General features: G+C 54.6%; 1 protein-coding gene across 1 annotated transcript; it reads right to left on the bottom strand.

Moving 5' to 3' along the window:
• Positions 1-1,652: 1,652 nt before the first annotated feature.
• On the bottom strand, positions 1,653-22,292 carry TIE1 (tyrosine kinase with immunoglobulin like and EGF like domains 1). The gene is made up of 23 exons (XM_042996853.1): positions 22,167-22,292; positions 19,639-19,950; positions 19,448-19,558; positions 17,914-18,069; positions 17,638-17,769; positions 17,345-17,485; positions 17,027-17,155; positions 16,086-16,231; positions 15,703-15,847; positions 13,202-13,360; positions 12,919-13,056; positions 12,422-12,718; positions 11,556-11,846; positions 11,118-11,308; positions 8,401-8,611; positions 8,128-8,238; positions 7,758-7,948; positions 6,672-6,785; positions 6,499-6,569; positions 5,293-5,333; positions 5,108-5,204; positions 4,924-5,023; positions 1,653-2,646 (listed from the first exon to the last, which is right to left on the bottom strand). The coding sequence occupies exons 1-23, from the start codon at positions 22,222-22,224 to the stop codon at positions 2,575-2,577; spliced, it is 3,414 nt and encodes a 1,137-aa protein (XP_042852787.1). The 5' UTR covers positions 22,225-22,292; the 3' UTR covers positions 1,653-2,574.
• Between the last annotated feature and the right edge of the window lie 1,709 nt (positions 22,293-24,001).

The raw sequence follows: 24,001 nt of genomic DNA, 5'->3' as shown, positions 1-24,001 counted from the left end.
CCCAGTATTTATTCTTCTTTAAATGTTTGGTAGAATTCCCCAGTGAAGCCACCTGAGTGTGAGTTTTTCTTTGATGGTAGTTTTAAAATTAGCAATTTAATCTCCTCACTTGTTATAAACCTATTCAGATTGCCTTATTTTTTCTTGGGTCAATTTTGGTAGTTCTTTTCTTTCTAGGAATTTGTCCGTTTTATCTAAGGTATTTACATTCATGCGCATACCTTCACCTTCACTCTTTGCTCCTCTGTAATCCATTCTCCACACAGTGGCCTGGGTGGGCTTTTAAAAGATGCAGATCTGATCAGGGCACATCCGGCTATTCAGCTCTTCTGTGGCTGCTCTCTGCCCTGAGGATAAAGACCCCCCACCTTGACGCTGCCTGGAAGGCCCAGCATGGGTCCCTTCACAGAGCTATGTTCTCCCTTTGCTCCAGTGACACAGAACTCTTTGCAGCTCTTGAACATATCACATGTCACAGGTGCTGTTTCCTCCACCAGGATCTTACCACCTGGCAAACTCCTTTTACTTCGTGGCCTAAATTAAGATGTCACTTTCTCTGGAAAAGTTTTCTGACTCTACCTCCCTTCTATGTGTTTCCCAGGCCCCCTCCCTCTCTGACAACTGCTCTATTTACACTGCTCTATTTCATTGTTTATATACCTGTTACCCCACAGAGTCGTCTTTGTTTATATATTGGTCTCCATCAAGGACTTTTTTTTTTTTTAAGTAGGCTCCATGCCCAGCATGGGGTTTGAACTCACGACCCCAAGATCAAGAGTTGCATGTTCTACTGACTGAGCCAGCCAGGCACCTTCAAGGACAGCTTTTGAATCCCTACATCCTGGACCTCAAGATATCCCTGAAGTAGATCTGAAATTTCATTGCAGCAAATTCTACCTCCCCTGTCCTGCATAGCCTCCCAATTACTCCAGTTCATTTCTTCTTAACTTCAGCCCTAAGCTCCAACCATTCAGGTCTTCTTGGAATACAGATTCTGATCATCACAACCACCCCTTCCAAACTCCCTGCATTTGTACATAACATCGGCAGACACTGAGTACTTACTATGTACCAGCCTCAATGCAGCCCGTGCCCGTGTGATCTCAGTGCTAACAACAGTGAGGCAGCTATTACTAACCCCATTTTTCAGAGAAGAAAAATGAAGCTCAGAGAGGTTAAGTGACTCCACCAAGGTCACACAGACAGTAGGTGATATAGCAGGAAGGTGGACATGGGTCTGTGGGATTCCAGAATCGTGCTCTTAAGCAATGCCATACTGTGCTATGCCTTCTTTGATTTCATCTGATTCACTGGAAAAAAAAAAGTGTGCAGCAGGACAAGTCTTGTTTCTTTTTTGTTTTTGAGAGAGAAGGAGAGAGAGAGCGAGCGAATAGGGGTGGGCAGAGAGAGGGAGACACAGACTCCAAAGCAGTCTCCAGGCTCTGTCAGCACAGAGCCCGACACAGGGCTCGAACTCACAAACTGTGAGATCATGACCTGAACCGAAGTTGGACGCTTAACCGACCGAGCCATCCAGGTGCCCCAAGACAAGTCTTGTTTCTTAAGGACCAGTGGGAGAGAAATCTGAGGACAGCAGTGGCAAATCCAAACGAGAAGCAAACCTGAGGGCCACCCAGCCTGAGGGAGCGATGCGGGCCTAGCTCGGAGGACAAGGGCGCCTCCCGGCACACTGTGAGACCCTGAGGAAGGCAAAGGAATCCTACTGTGGCTGGCTGAAGTTCGAAGTGACCTCTGCCTTCCTCCTTTGGAGCCCACAGGCTGGCCAGTAAGGTGGCTACCAAGCCTTCCTACCAGGGAAGGCCACCTGGAGACGTAAGGAGAAGTCAGAACCTGTGTGGTGCTGAGGCGTCAGTCTGAGTCACCCCTGGCGTGCAGTTTGGATGCAGCACAGACTGGCAGCTACGGTGAGATGTAGGGAGCCCTGCTGGTGATGGGGAAACGGCTTCTCATAGCACAGACACGTGGGTGGTGGGGTCTGCGTAAAATGGGTCTTCCACAGCACCCCCATCGTGGAGAGGTGACCCCAACAGAGGGTTTGGGCCTGCGACTGTGCAACTGGGGACAGCGTTTCTTTTCTTAGTCCAGTTGCCCTCTGGTTCGGCTTTTCCTTGGGATTGGCCAGCAGTCGAAGACGTGGGCTGGAGCTTCTCAGAGCATTTATTTGTTTTGGGACTACAAAGCTGGGGGCTGGGGGTGGGGGGCGGGGACGTAGCCTAAAGGGGAATGTTAGTGGTGTGGGTGCCGGCTTGGGTGGAGGAGCTGCGGGGGGGGGGGTGGTGGTTGAGCGTGGGGAGTGGCAGAAGAGGGGTACACTCGTGGAGCAGCTCAACTAGAAGGAAGGGTGTGAAGGGTCGCTGTAAGAGTAGCTGCACGTGGCCTGGGAGCAGCTGCGAGGCCCCTACGCCCACCCCACCCCAGGGTCCCTTCTTTTCTTAAGTTAAAAAAAAAATTGCTTGAGGGAGTTCAGGTCAGAGGCTGCGAGGATCCGAAGTCACAGGGTGGACAGCGGAGCTTGCTCTGGCCAGCAGAGCCCGGTTCCGGCTCGACAGCAGCTCAGGCCTCCTCAGCTGTGGCGTCGATGCCCGCATAAGTGAAGTTCTCAAACAGCGACATGTTCACATAGGCCTGGGGGGCAGAGCAAGCTTTAGTGGGGGCCAGGGATGCGGGCAACTCTGGCCTGGAGCTCCCTGACTTCCAGGTGCTGGGGGTACTTGAAGAGACACTGAACTAGATTCAAGATGGCCCTATGGCTGAGGGCAGCCCTCACCAGCCAGGATAGACCACGGCTCGGCATCCAGGTGAGAGGCCCTTGACACAATTGTTCCACAGGAATTTTTTTTCTTTTTCCTTTTAAAAAACTTTTTCGCTGAAGTGTAGTGGGCGTACGATATTGTATTAGGTTCAGGTGTACAACATAGTGATTTAACAGTTACCATCTGTCATCGCACAAAGTTATTACAGTATTATTGGCTCTGTTCCCTATGCTGTACTTTCAGCCCCGTGACTTATTTATCGCATAAGTGGAAGTTTGTACCTCTTAATCTTCACCGATTTTGCCCCCCTTCTCCCTTTGAGCAATCACTAGTTTGTTCTCTGTATTTATGAATTTCTGTTTTATTTTTTAGATTCCACACGTAAGTAAAGTCCTATGGTATTTGTCTCTCTCTTATTTTACTTAGCATATTACTCTCTAGATGCATCCACATTGTTGTGAATGGCAAGATTTCATTCTTTTTATTATTATTTTTTAAGTTTATTTATTTTTGAGAGAGAGAGAGAGAGAGAGGGAGAGAGAGTTGTAGGGGCGCCGGGGTGGCTCAGTTGGTTAAGTGTCTGACTTCAGCTCAGGTCATGACCTTGTGGTCTGTGAGTTTGAGCCCCATGCCCGGCTCTGTGCTGACAGCACAGACAACCTCAGAGCCTGATTTGGATTCTGTCTCCCTCTTTCTCTGCCCCTCCCCTGCTCGTGCTCTCTCAAAAACAAACAAATATTAAAAAAAAATCTATTGGAAAGTGTGAGTTGGGGACGGGCAGAGAGAGAAAGAGGGAGACAGAGAATTCCCATGACAGAGAATCCATGCTGTCAGTGCAGAGCCTGATGTGGGGCTTGAACTCATGAACCATGAGACTCTGAAATAGAGAGTCAGATGCTTAACCGACTGAGCTACCCAGGCACCCCTTGATTTCATTCTCTTTATAGCTGGGTAATAGTCCATTGTATACATAATTGACTCTTGACCAACATGGATTTTAACTGTATGGGTCCACTTACACCAGATTTTTTTCAATAAATGCGGTACAGGACTGTCAATGTATTTTCTCTTCTTCATGATCTTTTTCTTTTCTCTAGCTTACTTTAGTATAAGAATACAATGTATAATACATATACAAAATACATGTTAGTTGACTGTTTATGTCATCAGTAAGGCTTCCAGTCAAAAGTTCAGCTATTAGTAATTAAGTTTTGGGAAAGTCAAAAGTTATATGCAGATTTTTGACTACATAAGGGATCGGTACCCCTTAGTCATACATTGTTCAAGGGGCCACTGCATATATCTCATCTTTCGTATCCTACATCTTAGTTTTGTTTTTTTTTTAATGCACTCAACAAGTGAATTTTTTGTTCATTCATTCATTTATTCATCAGGGTATTTTTGGTGATTTAGCCATTTATATGGTTATTTGGTCATTCCTTACTTTTTGCTTGCTTTTTAAAAATATTTTATTTTTGAGTAATCTGTATACCCAACATGGGGCTCGAACTCACAACTTTGAGATCAAGAATGCTCCACCAACTGAGCCAGCCAGGTGCTCCTGATCATTCCTTTATTCTTGAGACAGTTTGTGAATTCCTATAGCTATTTAGTCATTAGTTTAAATGAAGAACTCTTTTTGCATTTACTCTGATAGGTTTCTTCATTTATATTTATCTGATAATTTATTTATCCACATGGTTATTAGAATCAGTTATTTATGTATTTATTCATATGTTTATTACATCATCCATCCACTAATTCTTTCCATTCATTCACTTACTGTATCATTCATTCCTCCATCCGCCCATTTGGTTGGTTGGCCATTCATGCGTTGTCACTCTGGCTCTGTGCCAGGTGAGGAGAGGTGGCCCAGAGGAGAATGGGCTGATAGCCCCAGCAGAGGAAGATGGGTAAACAGTTGGGAGCTAGGGGAGGGATTTGCTGCTGGGGCCTCAGAAGAGTTAGGAGAGCCTCGTGTCCAACCCATGGGCCACTGGAAAGGGGGGGTGGCATCCAGAGGTCCCGCCTAGCTGTCCTGCAGCAAGTGGTGGGGACAAGGACATAGAGGCTGCTGCTCTCTGGCTCATATAAGAGGGTACCCCTGGAGCCTGATGAGCCCTAGTCCCCGTCACCCCAGCCTCCTCACCTTCCTGGCTTCCAGCATCCGGCCCAGCTGCAGTGCAATCTGGGCAAAGGGGGGTCGCTCGTATGGACGGTCCCGCCAGCACTGACGCATCAGCTCGTACCTGCAGATGGGGGCATTGCTGAGATGAGGGGTCAGGGCTAGCTGGGGTGATGGGGTCACGGGGCTCCAGGCTGAGGAGACTCACACTTCATCGTCACAGTTACGAGGCTGTTCCATGCGGTAGCCCTGAGGCAGCTTCTCATACAGCTCAGCACAGGTCATGCCACAGTATGGCGTGCCCCCTGCAGGAGAGGACAAAACTCTCTTAGCCCAGGGACCGAGGTGGGGGTAAGGAGAAGGCACTCTGGGGGGTGGGGGTCAGGGACTCACCAAGGCTCACGATCTCCCAGAGGAGGACCCCAAAGGACCAACTGAAATGAGAAGGATGTACTTAGTGATCTTCTAGACCCCGGGGCCCAGCAGTTCAGTGTCCATCTACCCCAAGGGTGCCGCCCCTCCCGCCCCCTGCGTGTGTTTACTCTGCAAGTGTCTGCCTTGGCCAGCTGCCGTCTCTGTCCACTCAAAGTCCTTCATAGCCACTCCCAGGCTCAACATCATCATAGCTAACATTTGTATCACACACTTACTATGGACCAGGCACTCATCATTTAACATATATGTTAATTCATTTAACCCTCACACCAACCTTATGATATAGGTACTATCATTCTCCCCATTCTATAGATGGAGACACTGAGGTACTGAGAGATTAGCTGGCTTTCCCAAGGTCACACGGCTAGTAAATGGTAGAACTGGAATCAAATCCTGACAACTTGATTCCAAAGCCCTTGCTTTTAACTGCCTCTTATGCTGTTGCAACCTCCATGCAGGTGAGACCAGAGTGGGAGTTCTAGTCAGGGGGAGGGGACCTAGGGGGTTTGGGGGCAGAAGCAGGAAGCAGTTGAGTGGTGGTCAGAGGGGCGGTGGGTGTGCTGGACAGTGAGCAAGGCAGGCCAGGCCAAAGGGCTGGTGGTAAATGGGCAGAGCCAGAGCTGGAGGGATGGGCAGGCCAGGTTCCTTGGAAAGAGGAGCAGAGGTGGGCCACGATGGTCATATGGGGGTGAGGAGCACAAAGAGGGGGTTTTGGGGGTTATGGTCTGGTTAGGTCCTCAGGTGGGGATGATACCACCCTTCAGAGACGAAGGTGAGAACATTCCTGGGGTGGTCTTTCCATCCACCTAGGCATTATCCACCAACATTCCCAAACCTCTCCAAGGTATCTCCCAGTCTTTTAGATGAGCACAGCCCTAAACTTCCCTACCCCAATCCTACCACTGAAACACCTTCCAAGACCACACCTCCTTCTAACTAGCACCGCCCCCCCCACCCCCCTCCGCCTTCCCACTAAGATGCTGAGCATCGCCAAGGTATATCCAAGGCACACTTGTGTCACACCTGTGTCACGCGTGGAATATACGTTGGGAATGTCCCAATCGTGCCTTGTACTATCTGAGACATGTCTGAGACGTGTCTACGTTACGTCTGTGTGCATCCCTGCGGACCATAAGCCCCGCTCCTTCTGAGCCCCATACTCACACATCACTCTTGGTGGTGTAGACACTGTAGTTCAGAGACTCAATGGCCATCCAGCGCACGGGGAGACGCCCCTGGGAGAGAGTGGGTTTGAGGGGTTGGGTGAGGAGGAGGGACCGGTGTGTGGAGCTCTGGGGGGCAGGCATGGAACCTGAGGTGGGGGGACTAAGACTTACCATCGTCTTCTTCACATAAACTTCCTCCCCCCGAGAAAGGCCAAAGTCGGCAATCTTGGAGGCCAGGTTCTCCCCAACCAGCACATTTCGGGCAGCCAGGTCCCTGTGGATGAACTGCAGGCATGGTCAGAAGTCAGGGAAGACCGGGGATGAGAAAGGCCAGGACTCCTCGACCAGTGAGGAGTCTGGCCCCACAGCTGGCCCTCCATCCCTGTAAGAGCCCCTCACCCTTCTTCCCAGTCAACCAGGCCTTATCCTGGACCAGCAACTCCTGCCTTAGAAAAGTCACACTGCTGGTTGTCCCTATCTCCCTGTGAGCTGCCCATGGCCAAGCTCAGGCTGCATCCCTCTTCCTGGGACAAGGGTGGGCTTGTCCTTGGTGACCACACCGCATCTCCTTCTCTTCACTTCCTACCTTCCTGCCCCGCCCCGTTTTCCTCTCCCCTCATTGAGGAAAGTGGGGAAGGCCCTCCTCTTGCCCAGAGTGACCTTTCCCTTGAGTCCCAAGTCTTCCCCACAAGGTCCTCCAACCTCCTCAGAGACTTCTCTCCATCAAACCCTCCCTCTCACTGGCCCCTATTCATCTGCTTCAAAGACCCTCAAAACTCCACTAACTTTAAAATGTCCTTCCTCAGCATCATGCTCGCCTCCTGCTACTGTCCCCTCCTTCCTTCCATTCAAGCGGGATGTCCTCACCCTGGGGCTCGGGCCTCCACTCCCTGCTCCACCTCTACCCTGTCCTGGTGGGTCTCACCCACTCCCTCACCATGAGATTCATCCACCATCTGTGGGATGACAGCTTCCAGATTGTTGTTTCTGGCCTAGCTCTTTCTCCCGAGTTCTAGGCTGGCATCTGTAACTGCCAACTCAACATCTCCACCAAGATGTTCCTCCGATGCTTCAAATACAACACCTCCTCCAAACCTGCTTCTCCCCTTGTGCTCTCGCGTACTTAGCCAGGCCAGCAGCTCAGGGTCACATCCTTCTCTGTGCTCCTCGACCCCACATCCAATGACAGCCTGCTGACTCTACCTCCTGCAGTTGACCCAGTGCCCCCTCTGGCACGCCTTCCCTCCCCACACTCACCTGCTTCTCGCTCAGGTACTGCATGCCGTTGGCAGCATCACTGGCAAAGCGCAGCAGCTGCCGGGAGCTGAGAGTGGAGGCAGTTCCGTGTTCCCGGGCAAAGGCTGGGTCCGTCTCCAGGACCCGGCTCTTCCGCAAAAAGTCTAGCAGGTTCCCGTAGGGGGCGTATTCAATAGCGATGTACAAGTAACCTGAGAGGGAAGGAGACAGGTACAGGGTGAAGGTTTCTATGCAGGCAGCCTGTGGGCAGCAGGCACCCAACGGTGGCACACAGAGAGCCTGAAGCTCCGGCAAGCTAGTGACATGGACAGAGGTGATGGCTGTCGACGGGGTTTTGGAAGAAGGGGCAGGTGATGAGCTGGGGGCTCACCTCGGTTTTCACAAGCCCCCAAGAGGTTGATGATATTGGGGTGATGTCCCAGTTTGCACAGAACTTCCAATTCTCCCGCAAAGTCACGATGGTCATTTTCAGAGGCATACTCTGTGGAAAGAAGCCAATATCGCTTTTGCCAGAAATAATTCTGGAGAAGAGACATGGGTAGAGAGGGCTGGGGTCAGTTGCTGGAGGGGGTCAGGTAGGGCCTGGGATCTGTGGGACAAAGGAGGGGGGCAGGCCTGGGGTCAGGGGTCACTCCCAGGGAACCTTTCAGCATCTTGATGGCTGCGTTCATCTTGAGCCCATCCTTCTTGATCATGGCCCGGATGACCTGGCCAAAGTTCCCCTCCCCAATGAGGTCCTCAAAGGTGATGTCTTCCCACTCCAGCACTGGATAACTCAGGGGCTCCGGCTGTGGTTTTGGCCGCCGGGTTAGCGTCAGGGTGCCTGAGCTGAACTGTAGGATGGTTTCTTCACCCTTCATAGGATGGGACAAATGGGCAGACAGTCCATGCAGCAGACACGGGGCCGGCAAAAGGCATAGACAGGCATCAAAGAATAGCCAGACAAATGGAAAGAGACCCACGCAGAGGGCACTCTGGTGGTCAGCCAGGAACAGACATGCAGAAGACACATACTGAGACAGTATCATAGAAGACGAAGCCATCAGTGGGGCTGCTGGGTGGACAAATGTCCAAGAAGAGAGATGCAGAAGCCACAGCCTGGGGAGCAGGTAGGTATGTGGGGCTCTGGAAAAACAGGTGTGGGGGGCTTAGGGTTGCTAGAAGCCATGAAGCCATGAGTCAATGGAAAGAGGATATTTCTAAAAATGTTTTAAGTTTATTTATTTACTTTGAGAGAGAGAACTGGGGAGGGGCAGAAAGAGATGGAGAGAGAGAATCCCAAGGAGGCTCCACACTGACAGTGTGGAGCCCGACGCCAGGCCTGATGCGGGGCTCAAACTCATGAATCATGAGATCGTGACCTAAGCTGAAATCCAGAGTCAGGTGCTTAACTGACTGAGCCACTCAGGTGCCCCTACATCTCTAACATTTAGAACAGGAAAGAATTGGAGTGAGCTGTGATGGGAAGTGGTGAGCTGCCCATTGTGCTGATCTCACAGCCAGGCTTTTCTGCCATCAAGGATACTCTGGAGAGGATTCTAGCCTTGGGCAGTGGGCTAGGATACGTTTATTGAGCACCTACTACAGGCTAAGCCCCAAGCTGCTGGGAGTCAGTGGAGGGGTTTTCTCCACAGTGGCAGAAGCAGACCCACTTGGCATCCGTTTATAGCTCTAAAACCACCCAGGAGCTGAAGATAGAAAGACTGTCACAAAGAGGAACATCCACTTCCCCCAAATGTGTAGGAGCTGGGCCACCTGGGCAGGGCAGATGGCAGGAAAACAAAACAGCTGAACGGGACCAAGGGCACTGCCGCTATGAGGACTGGAAGGGGGTTAACACAGACCTGGTGGCGGGGCTCCCTAAGTGAGCTGAAGCTCGGACAAAGGACACGGGGCACGTGGATTCACCTGAAGCCATCAACCGCCGAGGGCGCACATGTGGCCCAGCAGCGGCACCATATGTAGGCGCGTGCATGCACACGTACCCATCCCACGGAGGAGCACAAGCACGGCGACACACGCATACACAGGTGGGGGTGCCCACAAGTGGATGCACACAGGTACTCCTGTGTGGCGCTCACGCACACCTTCATGCAGGCACACGTGGCAGGGCAGATCTCGAAACTAGGATTATATATATATGTATATTAAAACTCTGCTTTCCCACCTCCTTCCCTCCACATCTGTATTCGTTACCCTTCCCCCACCTTAGCAGCGGCTGGCTTTCTGTGTGCACTGACCTCAGAGGGAGCAGCCTGGAACAAAGAAGCCAATTGAATCTCTGAAGGGAGTTTTTAAAGGCATGGCAGAGACAATAGCCTTGGACACTAGACTTTCTATCACAAGGATCAGCCCTTGAGACAGAAGAGGGTTTTTTTGTTGGTGGTGGTTTTTGTTTTTGTTTTTGTTTTTTTGAAATGCCAGGGCTTGGCTGTAACTATCAAGAGCCCAGGCACGGAGGACCAAGGGCAGAGTTTGGATTATCAGGGACAGCAGTGGGGGACGGGCAGGTGGGATGGGAGGTGGTAACAAGAGGGGGTGATGCTGGGTCCCTAAAGAGAAGCCAGCACTGCCCCGCATCCCCACCCCAGGCTGGCCCAGTATGGGCCCGCAGGCTGGAGGGGCACAGATCGAGAACAGACAGGTTTATGGCGAGGCCAGGAAGAGAGGAGGCATCACTGCCTTTCCCCGGCAGCAACAGGTGAGCCTTGAGCTGGCACAACTCTGGAGCAGTAGGAACGACTGTGACAGGGGTCGTGACAAAGGGTATGAGGGACACAGAACATGCTCGCAGGGCACAGGGAGCACCTCAGGGCTCTGAAGTCTCCTGGAGCTGGCCCTGACACTCGCAGACATGGAGGCTGGGACCAGGAACTCACAGTACGAGCGGCCTGTTGGCAGGAGGCCACAGAAGGGCTAAGGGCATCAGCCACAAATGTGTGCAGATGGAGGCTGGCTCCCATGTCCAGGAGGGTCTGCTAGGATGGATGCCAGCATGAGGCCCAGGTGTGCCCCTGCCCCCTTCCCACCCCGTGTCAGCACCACGCTACCCAGGCTTACGGCACCTCCAGTGAGAAGCGGGAGGACCCTGAATTAACCGTGGTGAAACATGGACAGAACAGAGTTATTTTGAACCGGCGATATTCACCAGTAACATCAATTGACTTATGAACGCAGTTCAGCTCTAGAAAAATAAAGACAATTATGTTTTGTGCCCTAGAGCACTGCTGAGTGCAGACCCATGGCTGCAACACAAACACACACACGCGTGCATACACACACACATTCGGGTGTACGGGTACTGTGTGTGCGCAAACGTAGATGGGGGAGTGCACACGTGGGTGGGTACAGGGGACTGACCGATCCTGACTGGTAGGTGAAGGTGCGTCTGCGGTGCGGGCAGCTTTTGCGGATGCACACCAGGGTCAGGAGGGCAGCCAGGATGGTAAGGCAGGTGGCAGACACAGAACCCATTACGGCCAGTACCAGCTGCTGATCTAGGCCCTCTGCAGCCGCTTGGACCTCTTGGACCGGGCCCTCACTCTGCAGCCCTGGACACAATAAGAGGGGCAGATCGTGGGAAGCCTGGGTCAGGGAGGGAGAGGTCAGAGATCCCAGTACCAGGAGGGACGAGGGGTGTCAGGCCGAGGGCCAACGGTCCACTGGAGTGACAGGATTTTCCTAGCGCTAGGACAATGGGTCCTAAGAAGGGAAGGGTCAGGGTCCCCGGTACTAGGACTCTCGTCACTTGTCGGGAAGGGCCTTGGGTGTCCTAGCTCCCAAGGCACGAGCTCCTACCGTTACCCAGGGTAGACTCCTCCACGACGCTGCTCCAGTCTCCGGGACCCTGGATACTGGCCCGCACACGGAAGAGGTAGCGTGTGCTGGCGTTGAGGCCACGGACAACGGTGCTTGTCTCCTCAGGCCTGTCCACGTCCATCCACAGGGGGTCGCCTGAGCCCCCAGCCACCTGCACCTCCACGATGTACTTGGATATAGGCCCAGCCGAAGCCTCTGGCCGCTGCCACGTCAGCTGGATCTCAGAGTCTGAGAGGGCCTGGGCATGGAGGCGTCGGGGGGCTGGGGGCCCTGGGGAGGTGGGGGCGGGGAAGGCGGGGCTCAGGCAGGAGCAGGGTATGTAGTTCTGGGGTCAGATCCATTCTAGCTGTGTCCCCTGCTCGGTGGACCCCAGAATGGGAGCCACCCTGCCATCCATTCCCTATGGCTCCCTCCCTTCATCCCCAAGCTTCAGCTTCCTCTTATTCTCCTTCTGTGCCAGGCCCTCCTGGTGTCCTGGATCCTCCCAGGGTGCTGGGCCTTCCCCATGTGCCTTGTGTTCCCCCGATCCCCATGTCCTCCTGGTACACCATATCCTCCCCATGACCTGTTCTCCCTGTAAACCATGGCCTCCCCATCCTTCCCCATCCCATATGCTCCTGCTGACCTATATCCCCACCAGCCTCCAATATCTGCCCACCCCATGTCCTCCCTGTGTTCACGTCTGCCTGATATCCTGCTTCTCCCTTATGCCCACGTTTTCCACACGTCTTGTGTTCTAGGTCTATCCGCTCTCCTGTAACCTCCCGTGTCCTTACGGGTCTGGTGTTTCCTGTGTCCCGTGTCCTCCCCTCATCCCGAGCCCATAACCCCCTTCCTGAGCATACCAGTGGGGGGCAGAAGCACGCGTGCAGGGGGCGAGGCAGGGCCCAGGAGGGTGCAGTGGTACAGCCGCACATCCAGCTGGTAGTGGGTGCCAGGCGTGAGTCCAGTCAGGAGGGCGGTGCGGGCCTGGGGGGACGAGACGTTCTCCCGCCGCTCCTGTCCCCGTGCCCCATCCCACAGGCGCAGCAGGAAACCATCGCCCACCAGTGGCCCAGGCACCGAGGGTAAGGACCAGCTCACTCGCAACCGGTCAGGGCCCTCCACGTGCCAGCCCTCCAGCCATGGCTGCAGCAAGGGCTCTGGGACCGGAGGTCAGGGGTCAGAACCGTCCAGTGGGTCCTTGGGGCTGGACAGGATAGTGCTCCCCAGGGGACAGGGTGGGACAAACTCCAGTGGGAAAGGCAGGGGCCCCTGGGGGTGGACAAGACATGACAACTGCTGAGTGCATAGGAACAGTAACTCCTGGGGGGACAGGAAGGGATGACTCTTGGCCTCTCACCAGGACAGTCTGTGGTCATGAGGGTGGGAGGCCCCCAGGCCCCCTCCCCTCCTTCCCCTGGCCGGCTCAGCTGTACACGGACACTGTATCCTGTCTTCGGCCTCAGGTTCATTAAAGTCACATTCTCACTGGGGTCCACTGGGGACAGGACACATCATTCAGCCCCCTACCTTTTCCAGAAGCTGCCGTCTTCCCCCCTTTTCGTTCTGTCCTTTCTCATTGTTACCCAACACCCCTGTCCTGCCCCAGCCCCCCTCCCGTCCCCAGCTGTCTCCCTGCTCACCCACAATGGCGGACCAGGCCATGGTGCTGTCCTGGGGCCGGTAGTGCAGGCGGACGGAGGCGATGGGTCCGTCCCCGGAGAAGGAGACCAGTGGGGAGACCACGAGCTGGCGGCTCTGCTTGGCCAGGAGCCGCGGAGCAGTCAGGGGCACTGGGGGCACTGCCAGGAGACCCAAGGTAAGGCAGGGCCCAGACAGCCTGCCCAGTCCTCAGAAAAATAAGAGGACTCTACTCTGGCCAAAGAGATCTCTGGGTCTTGGTTTGGATCAGGGCCCCCTCTAGGCTGGGGAAAGACCAAGTTCAACAGATGACCGGAATGGCCAGCATTCAAGCAGGATAGCATTCTGCCCCCTAAGCAGCTCGGGGCACACAGATCTGGCAATGAGGATGTGAGAGTATCCCCAAAGACATTCAAAGAGGTCTGATATGGCTAGATGGGTTTGGGGGAGGGTATGCTGTCCCTGCAGTGTAGGGGAGACAGAGGGGGCTGAAACCCAAGGCAGGGAGATAACATGGGATCAGCCTACTCTCTGCCCCTCCCCCTATCGTTTGTCACTCTCTTAATTGGGGGGAAAAAAAACGTAGCTAGTGGTGAAGCACCTGCTCTATCCCAGCTGCTTCCTAGGTACAATATCTACTTCTCACAGCTACTTTTCAGATGGGGCTCTCACCCTGGGTTATGAGAGCAGAAACTGAAGTTCGGAGACATCTACCTTGCCTAAGGACATGCAGCCAGCAGGAATTACAACCAGTGTTTGAACTTGGTCTGTCGGTCAGGCCACCTAGAATCAGCCAATTCTACTGCAAATAGCTTTTGTGTTCCTGCCTGGCTTCCTCATTCCATGGCCAACACACCCTTGTCCTGGCCTTAGCTTTTCTTACCAGATCAGTAGATCAATGCCATGACTGATTCCCTCGCCACTTTCAAACATTTTCCAGACTGATTTTTCTAAGCAGGATAGAAGGACGGAGGAATGGGTAGATGGAAGCGAAGGAGGGCAGGAGGCAGGGCAGAGGATGCGGGGTTGAGAGCTCAGTGGGCGGGGAGGAACGGTGGTGTCTGACAGAAATGAGCACATCATGAGGAGGTGAGATGAAGGTTGGGTTTGGATCTGTGGAGCCCCCTGTGCCTAGGGCTGTCCAGGAGGTGGATGGAGATGAAGTGGGCCCTTGAATCATACACCAGGGAACTTCCACGCTGACTTCAGAGCCAGAACCCCACTTCTGGAGGTCCCACCAAATGGGTCTGGAGCTCAGGAGAGTGGTCTAGCCTGCAGATCAAGCCTGGGCATTGCCAGAGAACAGCTGAAACTTGGGAGAGGACCCTTTAAGAATCATGACAATAAATGCTAACATTTATCCAGCACAGGCCCTGTGTTAGGCACTGTGCTAAGGGCTTAAACGCATCATCTAACTTAAATGCAACTTAAATGCATTAAAGGTATCATCTAACTTGCTTCACAGCAATCCTAGCTAGTGTAACGCTGATGTCCTCACTGTAGAGAGAAATAAGCAGTGAGGGACTAAGCAGCTGGCTTAAGGCAACGGAGCCAGGGATTTGTGGGGAGGATTTGAACCCGTGTTGCCTAGGTCAGATGCCTGGGGAGAAGACACAGGCTGAAGGTGGAGCCTGGCCACACTGATGTTTCCTGCTGGTGGGGCAGCCACAAAGTTGTGGGAGGGGTGGCGGTGAGCCAGTGGGAAGGAAGAGGAAGATGAGGGAGGTCTGGGCTTCTGTTACAGGGGTGGGCTGTCAGGAGCAGAGGGCAAGAGGAGCCAGGGGACACCTGGGTGGCTCAGTCAGTTAAGCGTCTGTCTGACTCTCGATTTCGGCTCAGGTCGTGATCTCACAATTCGTGAGACTGAGCCCCTTTGAACGCCGCATCGGGCTCTGCACTGACAGCACAGGGCCTACTGGGGATTCTCTCTCTCCCTCTCTCTCTGCCTCTCCCCACCTCTCTCAAAATAAATAAATTAAAAAAAAGAAAAGAGAAGCCAGGGCTTATGATGCTGGAGAAGGTGAAGAGACACCTGAGCTGGGCTGGATGGCTCCACTCTGGGCCATCCTGGGCACTCCCTCCCTACTCACTGGGGAAACCCTATGCAGCTCCTCTGGGCAGCAGGTTACCTTCTGAGTTTGGGCGTCCCATGTGCTCCCCTGTCCTGGCACTGAGAGCCCTGGGGTATGACTCAGAGCAGGAAGCAGCATCCCAGAGGCAGAGCTAAAGAGATGCTGCGTGCAGGGGCTGTGAAGAGGTGGAGAGGGCCAGCATGGCCAGGCAGGAGGGTATCCCGTTTCTAGGGCATGGGATGTCCTTTCCAGATAGCACTGAGCTGTGTTCCTGCTCTGACACTGCCCAGCCCAGACCTCTTCTTTGCTTGGTCCTGGGCTGTGACCTTAGATGTCCTCTCCCTTCCTGCTACGATGCCCAGTCTTAGCGGCATCACCTAGTGCCCACTCTGCCCACTGCCCATCCTCCATGGCCCCAGGACATCACTGACCTTTGACGTTAACCCTGAAACGTCGGCTGTCTTGGCCACCAGACGTAGACACACGGCACTCCCAGAGCCCACTGTCCCCGAGGGCCAAGCGAGGCACCTCGAACTCAGCTGTGGTCCTATTTGGCTCCACAATGGCCTTGGTGGACTGAGAGAGACAGGGAAAGGGGGCAGACCACAGAGAATGTGCACCCATGTGACAGATGTGGGGACGGATGAGGGGACAGAAGACCAGTGGTAGTTTCTGAGCAATTAGCCTGACCCTATCTGACCTGTGGTCGGGCCAGCGGGTAGCGCCTAGAGAAAGCCCTGAGGGGTCAGGGGTCTGAGGGAGCAACCGTGAGGCTGGCGGGATGGGGGGCCTGGGGTCAAGGGCGGGGGCTGACCAGGAGGACTGTGCCGTCCGGCTTTCGGAGCTCCATGCTGCCCCGCACCGGGAAGGGGTTCCCTGCGGCTGCACAGTTGATCCGGGGCGTCGTCTCCAAGTTGAACTCCAGCTCCGAGGCCACATCCAGGATCTGGGGGATCCGGTCTAGGGAGAGGAAGGACACATGCTGGAGCCCCCGTGAGGCAGACGCCGACCACCAGGGTGCCCCTGGTCGTGTGACCTGCATCTTGGCAGAGGCATCACCATCGCCTCGGTCGCTCAAGGCTCTCTGCCAGCAGAGTCCTACAGGGCCCTGGCACCCCACCTCTGGTCAGCCGCAGGGTCTACCTCCTGCATCCCCGACCTGATATCCTCTCTCAGCCAAAGCAGGCCCCTCGCCGGCCTCACAGTCCAAACACCGGTTCAGGCCTCACTCGCTTCTGGGCTCTGTTACAGACCCTCTGGGGTCTCCTGCCTCCACTCCCCACCCAGCTGCCTGGGTCCTCTCTCACAGCAAGCTGACTGCCTTCTGCCTCTTCAGCAATTCCCTCCTGCCCCTGTCATGGTAGCCTGCCGTTCCAAGTCCCCGAGGCTTGACTCCTCTGACCACTCCCCCAACCCCCTCCTCCCCCCCCCCGCCCCCCGTACTCCACCGTCCTGGTACCCGACCCTGAGTCTTCAGCCCCCAGGCCTCTGCCCGTGCTCCTTCCCCAGCCATGTGGCTCTCATCCTTATACCCCATCTCAGATCTCACCTCTTCCCCGAAGCCCCCTCCGAAACTCAGCCTGGCCAGGGGCCTCCTCTTGGCCCTCCCCCCACGTCTCGGCTGCAGCCCATCCCCGTGTGGGTGATGTGGGCTGGGCACTGAGAACTTTTCCTGGACCGTGAGCTTCCTGAGGGCGGGACCTTGAGCCAGGGAGAGGTGTCTGGTGAAGGTTGACTTGTTTTGACGGATCATACCGGATTTCTCACAGTGCATTCCATGCCATCCGGAGGGGCACACGCAGCCGCTGAAGCGGTCACAGGTCCCGCCATTCTGACACTGGCACTGGAGGCGGCAATCTGCCCCAAAGTGGCCAGGGGTACAGGCTGGGAACAGAGGGGTTGTGGTTAGAGGGACATAGGCCAGGGGCAATGAGGGCACAGCTGGGGCCTGGGTGATGCCAGGCTGGGTGGAGAGGGCACGGGTGTGTCAACGAGAGCCAAAGGGGAGGGTCCAGGTCTAGTATGTGGCTGGCTCTCCGGGTCAGGGACTGTGGCTGGCAGGTCAGTCCATACCTTCCTGGCACTGGTGTCCTCTCCAGCCAGATCCACAAGAACAGCCATAGGGGTCTGGGAGGCAGAAGGTGAGACCCCGGCAGCCCGATGTGCCTGGACACTGCTCCTGGCAGCTCTGCCCAAAACGGCCCTCTCTGCAGGCTAGAAACCAGACATGTGGGCACGGGGTCCACTGTCGGGCCTCAAAGTCCAGGTCCTGCCGGGCATTCTCACCACCCATGCTCTTGGTTCAAGAATCTTCCCCCGGACAGGCACCCTCTCCCGCCGAGGTCCTAGCTCCCCATCCTCCTTACCTTGCTCACAGCGGGTACCCGTGAATCCAGGGGGGCACACACACTCGCCATCCAGGTCATGGCAGACACCTCCATGCAGGCAGCCTGGGCATTCCTTGGTACAGTCTGGTCCCCAGCGCCCTGCCCCACAGCCTGAAGGAATGTGCTCTCAGCCAGTTGCTGTCACCCACCTACCGGTGCTGCCGAGGACTGAGGCAGCCCTGGCGGCCCACAGGAAGTGCCCACGGGGCTCCCAGCCTCCCATGCCACCCGCCACCTCTGCCCTCTGCTCCTAACCCCGCACGATGAGCCGGAAGAAGGCGCTGCCTAGGGGGCTGGCTTCCAGGTAGGTGGCACTGTAGATGCCGCTCGACGGTGGCTGCACATTTGGGAGCTGCAGCAGGAACCGCCCATCTTGGGCCTCATGCCAGTCCAGGGTATAGAAGTAGGATCCTGGAGGCATAAATGGGTCAGGGGCCTCAGCGCCGGTGACAGCCAGTGCCCAGGACACGTCAGTGTGAGCCTCGTACAAGTGGCCAGAACTGGGCCGAGGCACCAGCCAGGATCTGTCCCCAAGCCAGAAAGTTGGCATACATCCTCTGCTCTATGCTCTACCAACCCCCAGTAGGTCACCAGGTCCTGCTCAGTCTGGCTCCTCCTCATCTCCTAAAGCAGTCCAGTTCTTTCCACACTCAAGGCCACCACCACCACCACGGCCTTCCAGGCAGTCTCTCTGCCTCCATCCCCGCCCCCCGCTTTCCTAGTCATCCTTCACTCAGCAGCCAGTGGGATTTTCCCCAACAGAAGCCTCTGCAGCACCCCCTGCTCAGACTCCTCCCTGGTTATTGGCTCCTTAGCACATGGTGTTCACCAGTCTGGCCACCGCTTGGCCCTTTGGCCTCATACCTCTCCACACCCTGCCTGATTCCTAACATTCCTGAGTTCTGGAACTGCTGGTTTCTCTCCTAGAAACACTATGGTATCTTGGCACTTCCTGCCTTTGCTCTTAGCCAGTCCTCCTCCTGGAATGTCCTTTCCTCCTCCTTTGTGTGGCTAATTCTCATGTCTCCTTCTAGGCACAGTTCAAAGGTTATCTACTTAGAGACTTCTCCCAGAAGCCTCTTCCTCCAGGACCTGCAGACCCAAATACTAGAATCCCTCTCCCTGTCCCACCTCCTTTTTGCCTCTTTGCCCAGGACTGGACTGTAGGGAGCCCAGGTCTACTTGACTCTCTCAGACCTCTCATTAGTTTAGGGGGCCTGGTGCTCAGGAGGCAAACCCCTTGGCCCAAGGGAAGGGTCCTCTTCCCTCAGGAGCCCAGGGAGGAGCCAAAAGGCAGCCAGAGGGCTGTGGGTCTGAGGGCTAAGTCTTTGGGGCCACACAGAATATCGGCTTCCTCCCATGGGGTGGCCAGAGGGCCTGATAGGACCAGGGTGGGGGCAATCCTGGGCCGAGTTACCAGTTCTCTTCTTCCCCTTGGGGATTGCTGCTCCCCGCCAGGTGAGCAATGTGACAGCATCTGCTAACTCCTGGGGGAGAGTCAAAGGTGAGGATTTAACACAATGCTGATTTGGGTGTAACAGGGAAGAAGGCAGCCAACCCCAAGGCTGCCAGTCCTCTGGGTGCAAGAGGAGGAGAACAGCCCAGAGCTAAAGAGATGGGCACAGGCGCTTATCAAGGACCTGATCCAGGGCAGAGGTTGGTGGGGGAGAGGGTAACAGGTGTTTCATGCTGAAAGCTGTGTAAGTGGCTAACGCTGGGAAGGCTGAGGGCATGGAGGTGTTCAGGCAGGTAGGTTTACCTGCCCAACCCGTTCAGACACCCCTCTCACCGTTGCTCTTCCAAATCACATCTGTCTGCTTCTCCTTGTGCACAAGTGCGGCAAGCACGGCCGTGTCGCCTTTGTTCACCGTGTGTGTGACCTTGTCCGGGAGCAGGTGCGCTGCGAGATGGAGGGTGAGGTCAGAGGTCAACGGCGCCCCCCCCTCCCGTCCCCGTCCCCGCCCACGGGGCCCGACTCACCTCCCGGGCTGTTGTGCACGTAGAGGACGCGCGTGCGCCCCGCGCCGCCCACGCACGAGAAGACGCCCACCAGGTCCGAGGGCTGCGAGAAGCCGCGCAGCGTGATGCGGTGCGAGCCGTTGCGCACCAGGTGCGGGGGCTGCGCGGGCCGCGGGGTGCGCACGATGCGGTCGTCCTTCTCCAGCAGCAGAGGGGGACCCCAGGCGTCGGCACCCCGGCCCGGCCCGGCCTCCCCGGACACGCAGGTCAGGAAGAAGCGCCGGGGCTCGATGAGGCGCAGGTCGGCCAGCAGCGTCAGGTCCACCGCGGCGCCTGCGGCGGGGACGCCAAGTCCGCCGTCCGACGGGGTCCCCGTCCCGCCCCGCGCTCCGCCGAGCGTTTCCCTCCCCTCCCTTCCTCTTTCCCGCCGGCGCACTGGCCCCTTCCCCCGCCCCCAGGTCTCTTCGTCCTAAAATCGAAACAAAGCCTCTTCTCTGGCCTCCTCGTGCCCCCCCCCCCGCCCCCTTCTCCTGCCAGATGGCTGCCCTTTGCGGCCCAGCTTCGGAAAGAATGATCTATGCTCTCTGTCTCCGTTTCCTCACTTTTTAATTCCCTGGCAGCCCCCTTGAGTCCGGACCTGCCTCAAGCTGTTCCGCGGAGGGCAGCCGCTCTCCCTGCCCCCCACCAGAGGGTGCGGGCCAGGAGAGCCATGGAGAACAGAATCGCCTTGGAGAAAGCCCTCCCTTCCTCTGCAGACATCTAGACAGGCTTGTGGTGCTGGGCTTAGGTGGGGTCTAAGGGAGAGGTGGACTTCTGCAGCCGGGTGGTTGCGGGGCAGAAAGGAAGGGAGCCCCTCCTTTTCGGCCCCTGCCTGGTAACCGCCAAGTAATTAGCTAGTTTAAATGCCACTTAGCTTATCAATTAATATTCTTCCAAAGCCTACCACGAATAAATGGAGTTAGCATTTACTGACCGCCCACCATATGCCGGAGCACCTGTTTCCCATTGGATCTTCACATCCCCCTGGTGAAATTGATGTCTTTCCATTTACAGACGAGGGTAATAGTAATTATTCTACAGGCTTCCTGGAGCAAGCTCATCTCCTCCCCTGGCTGTAACTATCACCTCTGAGTCAACAACCCTGGGACAGCCTGTCCGCTTGGGCCTGCGTTTCTGTCAGCTCTCCCCAATACTGCTTCTCCCTCGTGCTCCCTGACTCAACAGATGGCACCAATCACCTGAGACACGAACTTTGTGGAGTCCTCTCATGTCCTTACTTTCATGATAATGCTCACTGGAGGCCAATTATATGCCAGGCATTTCATGTTCTCTCATTTTATCACAACTATTGTGGGTCATGGGTGTTATTACTCCACTTTTATAGCCAGTGAACGAAGCCTCAGAGACGCCACTTGCCCAAGGGCATACAATTAATAACTGGCAGAGCCGGGCTGCCTGACTGTAAACTTCACACCTCTAAGCGGGATGCCGGCTGCCGCAATCAGTCGCAAGATTCTGCAGATTCCATTTCCTTAAAGCCTCTTGACTTCACCCCCGTCTCTCAGCCCACCCTTGTTTAGCCCTCACCCTTACTGACCCGGATCATCCCAATAGCTATACTCCTCCTTCCCCAACTCATCCTCTAAAGTGATCCATCTAAGACCTTGTGACTGCCTGGTCTGCAACCCTCCCACGGCTCCCCACTGCTCTCAGGATACAGGGCATGCCCTTGAGCCCCTCTTTGCTCACACTCTGCCCCTCCTGCTGACTTCCCTCCACGAAACTTCTCTCGCATGCACTTCCATCTCTCTGAGACTTGCAGCTACTGTTCTGGCTGCCTGGAGTGAAGGCCACTGCTCTTAGTGAAGGCTTTGTGGACTCCCTTGTCATCTATTGCCCTCAAGCAGAGTAGCCCACTCTTTCTCAGTGCTCCTGTGGAGCTACTTGTGTCTGTCTCTATCCTTCACCCCATGTCCCACATCCCCGACTACCACTCAAAGACAGTCTTTGCATTCTAATGCTCTTTGGCCATAAGTGAAGGAATCAGCTACTACTTATTCAGAAGTCCTTACCTAACAACTGGGCATTGGGCGCTGTGCAGAAATTACCTCATTTAAACCCCATGACAGCCATAGGAGGTCGGCATCATATAATCTGTTGTATAGACCTGGAAGCTGTCTGCCTTTCAACCAATGGCCCGTAGCACAGCTCCTGGAATATTGTTGGTGCTAGATAAATGTTTGTCAAATGAATAATTGAATGACTCCAACACACTGAAGCAACATATGAGCACCCACTGAAAACTTCAGGGCCCCCATCGGCCCTGCTGCTCTTTACTGATCCTAAAATCTAACTCAGTCAATAGCTGCTCTACTCCCAGTTCTAGGCTACAATGGTTTCTAGTGCCTGCCTGGGTTTTAGAGGCCTTGATCCCACTTTCTAGCTGATTGGGGAGCGGATGAAGGTGATGACAGTGACGATAAGGTTTCCTAGGGGAAAATCAGGGCTTTGGGGGCTGGGGGGCGTGGAGTGGCTTGGGGGAGACTTACCAACATGAGAAGCCAGAAGGAGGTTGGGGAGCAGCAAAAGGGGCCCCAGCCAGACCATACTCTGGAGGCTGACCAGGCCGGCCAGGACAAGCGGGGCCTCCGGTCAGCTATTCTGGGTCTGGCTGGTCAGCCTGTACTGATTAGTTTGTGTTGGTGCCGGGGAGGAAGAGGAAATGAGGTGGCTTGGGTGGGAGGGATGGCAGGGAAGGGGTGGGGAGGACTTATCCTGCTTCTGCACATCCCCCCCCCCCCAGTCTGGCCCCCCCAAGGCTGGGGATGGGTGTGGCCTGGAAGGCCCTGGAATGGGGTCACTTGAGGTGGGGGAGAGTTGTAAGGACAGACCTAGGGACTGTTGGACCGATTTCCCATCTCCTCTTCTCCCTCTGGTCCTCAGTCTTGTAAGCAGGCAGGAGGCAGGAGGCAGGAAAGGGAGGAAGCCAGTGGCTTCCGCCTATTGAGGAGGGATGGGGGGAGGATATTGTTCTAGGGTCTCCCCTCCCCCCCAGCACATACACACAATACAGCCCAGGCAATTCCTCACGTATGTGCCCAGGACACAGTTACATGGGTGTCCCGGAGAGCCGTTCACAGGTGTAAAAGTGGACAAAGGAACACAAGGACTCCCACTCAGGGCAAGAAAGGCGCTTCGACTCTATCTTGTGTATGTAGAGTGGACGAGTTTTTCCTTCCAGGTTCTTTGGCTGTTCTAATAATTGATGTGAGACAGATTAACGGGACAAAAAAGTTTAATAACATGGATAGCTCTTGTATACACAGGAGTGAAGGGGTTCAGAACAAGTCTTCCTGCAATATGCCTCCTTGGCATGAAGAATATTTTGAGCTAAAAATATTTAAGACCCAGCAGATTCGGACAGCTCCCTTTCAACTGCCTGAATTTATATTGGAAAGGGTGCCTGTACCAGGAAGAAAGCTGCTAGCAGAGATTCATTTTTTCTTTATTTTTAATGTTTATTTTTGAGAGAGAGAGAGAGAGAGAGAGAGAGAGAGAAGGTGAGCAGGGAGAGAGAGAGAGGAGACACAGAATCCGAAGCAGGCTCCAGGCTCTGAGCTGTCAGCAAAGGGCCCGACACGGGGCTCGAACTCACAGACCGCGAGATCATGACCTGGGCTGCAGCCAAACGCTTAACCGACTGAGCCACCCAGGCGCCCTGGCAGAGATTCCTTTTTGCCTAAGAAACTTAACTGCGTAACAGGCCACCCTTGTTTTAAAATTTGAGTTATAATTGATGTACAGTGTTATGTTGGTTTCAGATGTACAACAGAATGATTCCACAATTTTATACATTATTCAGTGCTCCTCACGATCTGTGTAGATTGTCACCAGACAACATTATTATAATATTGTTGACTATATTTCCCATGCTGTACTTTTACTCCCTGTGACTTTTTGTTTATAACTGGACGTTTGTACCTCTTAATCCCCTTTGTCTATTTTATCCATCCCCTCTGGCAACAGCTACTTTGTTCTATGCATTTGAGTCTGTTTCTTGTTTGTTTGTTTTGTTTTTTAGACTCCACATATAAGTGAAATCTTATGGTGTTTGTTTTTGTGTGACTTAATTCACTTAGCATAATACCCTCTGGGTCCATTCATGTTGTTGCAAATGGCGAGATCTTTTTTTTTTTTTTTTTTTAAGTTTATTTATTTTGAGAGAAAAGGAGGGAGAGAGAGATTGGGAGAGAGTGCACGAGGAGGAGGGGGAGAGAGAATCCCAAACAGGCTCCACACTGTCAGCGTAGAGCCTGACATCGGGCTGGATCCCATGAAACATTGATCATGACCTAAAGATCTCATTTTTTTTTTTATGGCTGGG

Source organism: Panthera tigris, chromosome C1 (assembly GCF_018350195.1).
Source record: "Panthera tigris isolate Pti1 chromosome C1, P.tigris_Pti1_mat1.1, whole genome shotgun sequence".
Classification (NCBI taxonomy): domain Eukaryota; kingdom Metazoa; phylum Chordata; class Mammalia; order Carnivora; family Felidae; genus Panthera; species Panthera tigris.
The sequence above is the reverse complement of the archived record's forward strand: the minus strand, read 5'-3'. Positions and strand labels throughout refer to the sequence as shown.